General features: G+C 35.0%; 1 protein-coding gene across 1 annotated transcript; it reads right to left on the bottom strand.

Moving 5' to 3' along the window:
- Nucleotides 1-472: 472 nt before the first annotated feature.
- On the bottom strand, nt 473-5,207 carry LOC132162654 (DEAD-box ATP-dependent RNA helicase 57). Its single transcript, XM_059572936.1, has 12 exons — nt 5,021-5,207; nt 4,789-4,906; nt 4,572-4,708; nt 4,341-4,432; nt 3,517-3,613; nt 3,242-3,322; nt 2,916-3,148; nt 2,347-2,541; nt 2,154-2,244; nt 1,800-1,922; nt 1,209-1,359; nt 473-837 (listed from the first exon to the last, which is right to left on the bottom strand). Exons 1-12 carry the CDS (start codon nt 5,099-5,101, stop codon nt 638-640), a joined length of 1,599 nt encoding a protein of 532 aa, XP_059428919.1. The 5' UTR covers nt 5,102-5,207; the 3' UTR covers nt 473-637.
- Nucleotides 5,208-5,602: the final 395 nt, after the last annotated feature.

Here is a 5,602-nt window from a genome sequence, read left to right as displayed (position 1 = left end):
TTCCTAAGTAAAACTCTTCCTTGTGTGCTTTCTCAGCTAATCTTTCTCCACTAATCAATCTTATTGGAGCATTCCTAGACTAGGTGTCCTCTAAAACTATAGCTTTTATAACACTTGTGCTTCTATATTAAGATCAAATTGTTCTATAAAGATGTCCGAAACTATTGCATCTTATGGTTCAAGAAAAAGTACAAAGCAAGTACATTGTCATTTGTCCATGTAGGGCAAAAAAAAAAAAAAAAAAACTTTTGAGTTTAATTTGGACAAGTAAAATGAAGCTCTAACGCTAGGCTAGACTTGGGGCATCAAAAAAGATAGCCCGAACTAAGAAAAGTTGTTAATGTCGGGCCTTTCAAGAAAGACAAAAGTTTTTCTCCAAACTGATTTGAAAAAACTTCTTCCAATACAGCCTATAAAAGTGTTATGTGTAATAGACAAAAATATAAATATCATTTCCTTGTTGCAACTGAAATTCATCCTCAGAAAAATGATTGCTTCCCATGATATCGAGCTACAAATGCAAAAGTTGGAAAATTACATATTACAATGTGTTCTGAAACTGTTACATATTTCAATGATTGCTTCCCTGAAATATCTCCATGTAAAAGATTATCCCTCATCACCGACTATATTCTTCCTAATCTTTTGGATTAGTTGATATTGGCTCTCTTTGTGGACGGTGCTTCTTCCATTTCAATTTGGGCAATGCCATGACCCAGGATGGAACTTCACAACCTGAAGCTGTCATTACATTAGCTACGTTCCGCAGGAAGCGAACATCGTTCTTGGTGTAAAAAGTAATCGCTTCTCCCGTCCTCCCCGCTCTGCCCGACCGACCTATATGGAAGAACGACAAACTTGGCTATAGGGACCACAAAAAAGACATTTACCCCCAAAAGAGATGCATGTAGTTTTTTCAATCATTTCTTACGATATCTATTATAACCCATCATCGAATGGCTATGTCATATGACATGTGCAAAGTGACAGATCTGGGGCATCAAGAATTATATGGATAAATTGAAAGTTATATCATCTCAATGATTCCTAACAACAACAACAACAGACAAGTGAAATCTAACAAAATTTGAAGTATCTTGTGCATTTTCTGAAACATTTTTCACATATAATTGTTTGTTGACAACTCAATTTAATAACCACAAACATAGATTACAGGGGCTAGGAGCAGTTAGAGACAAGGAACATACCAATCCTGTGGATGTATGCAGCAGCAGAGTCTGGAAAATCATAATTAATCACACAGTTGACACATTTGAAATCCATACCCCGGGCAATAACATCAGTGGCAATCAGGACCCATGTCTTGCCAGCTCTGAAGCGATCGACAGCATTTTCTCGCTGTGTTAAATTTAATACATCAGTACTAAGTCGCCGACAATTGTTGGAACACAAAGAAACTACAAGCATAAAATATGGTGACTTGAGAAATTCTGTTCTAGGCCACTTTAGCACGAAAATGTGGTTAAAATGACTTCTCAGGCAATTCAATACTAAGAGGAATAGTTAAAACCCCAGTATAATGGGGCAGGATAACAAGGAGAACATTTAAATCCATTTGGCCATCTTTACTTTTCCCATTAAATCCTCTAGGAGACCCAGATATAACAATGCTCAGTCTTTCTCATGCAGGTCATGCATAGAAAAAAAAAAATTTAAGTGATTATGAGGCTTGACCATTTGAGCAAGATTTTCCTTCATCTTCATTTAATTTTTTTCAGGACTAGAATTCTTGGAATGTACACATGTTATATAAGACAATATCAGGAATGGGATGCTACCTGCGATTGGGGCAAATCAGAATGGATGACATCAACTCTTATGTTATCATATGCCAGTTCCCCATACAGTTCCTTTGCCCGCTCCTTGCTTTGTACAAAGATTAATACCGGTGGATTCAAACTCTACTGACAATACAACAGGAACAAGGAGTTTGGTCAAGAAGATAAACATGCTCGAATAGAAAACCATTGAAAAGGAAATGATAAGAAAAGGGATGTTGCAACATGGCATGCTTAAAAAGTTTCAACAAATAACTGCTTCCTCAACTAGCACTGTGAGAACATTTTTCATGGTGAGATATTAAGCAGAATCTTTAAATATCAGGTGAGATATTAAGCAGAATCTTCAGATACCTCTGCAAAGCTTTGACGAAGTGCAAGAAGTTTTCCTTCTTCACTTCCCGCAAAAATCAATTTTTGCTTGATCGATTCAGAAGCAGTGTTCCTGTTTTCAAAAGTAGAACATGAGTCAACTTATCAGGGAAAAGAATGAAATGCATTTCAAGGAATCCCTCCGTGGTTTAGTAATAGAGTAAGCCAATCTTACTTTCTGCCAACAATAACTCGAACAGCATCATGCATTATTGTGCGTGCAAGGTCCTCAACAAAGTCAGGTAAGGTAGCACTAAACATGGAGCGTATTATTGAAGGATTTGAACAAGCTTTGACCACAGAATCAATCTGCTTTATCAAACGAGGCTCAAATAGCTTATCAGATTCATCTAAGACAAGAAACTGAACCCTGCACATCACCAAAACTCTAAGTTGGAAAGCATTCAAACCATTTTATTTACCACTGAGAGCTGTCTATAGTGCATAATTTCCTACAAATTCACTTTATAGTACAAAAACCTGTAGTCCAAGTTCCTTTTATGTTTTAATTTTTTAAACAGAAATCCAACAAGGAGAAATAAAACATCCATCAGTCTACTAGCTGAACCAATATAAAGTAGTGATTTCTGTTTCAGGCCTTCCGAGTGTCAATAGAAAGGGATCTTCTTCACAGTGGAGGCAGTTACACATTAGGTTGATTTAACCAAACCATCATTCTATTAATTGGTTTTTTTTTCTACTAGCGTGAATGAGATCCATAAATAAGAGATTAACGCCATGCACCTGCTTAAGTCGAGCTTTTTTTTCCTTATAGCCAACCTCAACCTAAGTGGTGTTGATATAAGTATATCACAAGGTAGCTTTGACAAATCAGCACTTCGTAATAGCTCTCTTGTCATCAACTTGATGCGGAATTTTTTTCCTTCTGCCAATTTCTTGCTCTCTCTAGTTGTCTGAGTAGCTAACTCTCGTGTGGGACAGAGGATAAGAGCTCTGATGCCATTAGTTGATGGATGCTGATAATGAGGATATAAATAAAGTTCATTAGAGAAACTCAAAGAATCATCGTTTGCCAAAAAAAATGTAGTTAAATGGCATTAAAAAAATACCTCAAGTTTCATTAGCATGGGACAGACAAAAGCCAAGGTTTTACCAGATCCAGTTGGAGCACACGCAAAGCATTCCTGGCCCTGATACGATATTATGACAATAGTCAGAACAACTTTAACACCAAGTTATCAACTCATGCTGGAGTTTAATCAGACCAATGCTTAGGAACTCTATTCTCAAAAATTTTAAAAATAATTGGAAGCTAAGGAAAAAGGAAAAATAAAAGGAAGTCAAATCAGCTAAAGCAGAAGATATATAAAATAGAAGACCATACAGATAAAAGAACCGGAATAGCCTGCCTTTGAATTGGTGTCGGCTCATTAAATCCAAGTCCTGCCATATTGTGTAACAAATAAGGTTCACACCCAAACCTGTGAACAAACCAAGTAAATTCTCATTCTAAGCAATAATTATTGCAAGCAAAATTTGCAAAATACAAACTAGATTCATTAATAATGCTTCTAAAAATTTAAGTAATAGGAAGCAGAACGCCCTCCGTAATTTTTACACCTAAAGACGCAAGAAATAGTAGACGGCAATGACTAAAAGAGAGAGAAGTAAAGAAGCATGATAAAGGCAGGAATAAAAACATTTTTTCTAATTGTGTGTGCAATATCTAGGAAACACCAGACTAAAATTTATGCTGTGATATTTTTTGGCAATAATCTTTTATAAGAATACATAGAATATGACAGAAAACCCACACACCAAAAAAAAACCTTTGGTAGGAAATAATAACAACTGTAACAATTATATAATCACAAAATAAGAATAGGGTTTAATCCGTGGAATACCAATACGAGAAATCCTAGATGCTATAATTCTATCCAACAAGGCTAACGTGCTACTCTCAACTAAACCTTGGATAAATCATTGTTAAATAAATAATCCAATGGTTGATTTGGAGTGCCACGTCAACATTATTAAACAATTGAATGATAAAAATATGGTATCTAACATTACTCATACCAATAATTATAGCAAAGCATTGGCTCCTCAGAAACCTCTTTATACTGACCGTGTAAAGAGCTGAACATAGATGCTTGTGCCATGGATGCTTGTGCCTAAACACCTAGCATATAAAGAAATATAGAATACCTTGAACTTAATTCCTCAAAATTCTGAAGTGGACTTGCTACATTATTCCCGGACACATGAATGTTGTACTTCTTACGCGACAGAGCATCCCGCTACTCGCATAAAGAAAATGAAATTACAACAGAATTCGAACGAAACAAATACACAAACATTCTTTAAAAAAAAAAAAAACCATAAACCATAAACCATGCGCACATAGAATAGTGAAGAAGGTGAAGAAATAGAAGAAACCTCTTGTTGCCTATACACTTCTTTCTTTGCTTTTAAAGGCTTGTCTTCGTCTTTGTCATTCTCTTCATTCAGCACCACAGCTTCCACTTCTGGTTTCGAGCTCTTAAAGACACTGAATCCTTCTACCGTTTCTTTGTCTAACGAAAGTATAACAAATGAGAATGTTAGCGCAAAATTCATTGCCTTCACATTCAGGAAAAATACCAAAATAAAATACCTGAATCCTTTGTTTTTCGCTTTCGCTTCTTGACAGATACCTTCCCCTTCTCCGGTTCAGAGTTTCCAATTTCCGCCAAGCTCGATTCCTCCGCCGATTTATCTATTTTTTTCTTCTCCTAAATTAAACATGAACAAATATATATTTTTTCCTTTTTTTTGATAAATCAGAATACAAAGCCATTCAATATGAGAGAGTTTCCTTTTATTCGTTAAAAAAACGAAAATCATACCTCGAACCTGGCGAAATCTCCTGCGAACTTTTTCCGGTCAAAGTTAATGCCGGAAAACAAAAAGGAAGCGGTTTTTTCCATGGACAAGGTCTGTCAGATTTGAAGAAGAGGTATAGGCTTCGTTTGGTTGCAGGCAATGGTGGCTGCAATCGGCGGAGGAAACGGCTGTTAGATCGTTGGTGGTCTAAGGGTTTCTCGGAGGTTTTAGATACATATGGGTTTCTCGGAGGTTTTAGATACATATAGATATAGTATAAGACATATGGTTTAACACGGTTTACTTCCTGGTGCTTTTTTTTTTCTTTTTTTTTTTTTTTTCAAATTTGTGTGTTATTTTTGTCATGATATTAATATGATAACAAATATTAGTTTAATAAATAGTTTTTATTTTTTTTATTTTTTATTTTTTTTAAAAAAAAACACGTAATGCTTCAGTGGAGTATTATTATAATTGAAATTTTATATTTTTTTAATAAATTTATCTTAATTATTCTGATATTATTTCATTCAAATAATTAGATAAACTAATATTTATTCATAAGTTTATAAATATTAAATTCAAGGGAAAACCTTTTATTAGGA

The sequence above is a fragment of the Corylus avellana genome, chromosome ca9, assembly GCF_901000735.1.
Source record: "Corylus avellana chromosome ca9, CavTom2PMs-1.0".
In the NCBI taxonomy this organism is placed as follows: domain Eukaryota; kingdom Viridiplantae; phylum Streptophyta; class Magnoliopsida; order Fagales; family Betulaceae; genus Corylus; species Corylus avellana.
This window is presented reverse-complemented; position numbering and strand designations above follow the sequence as displayed.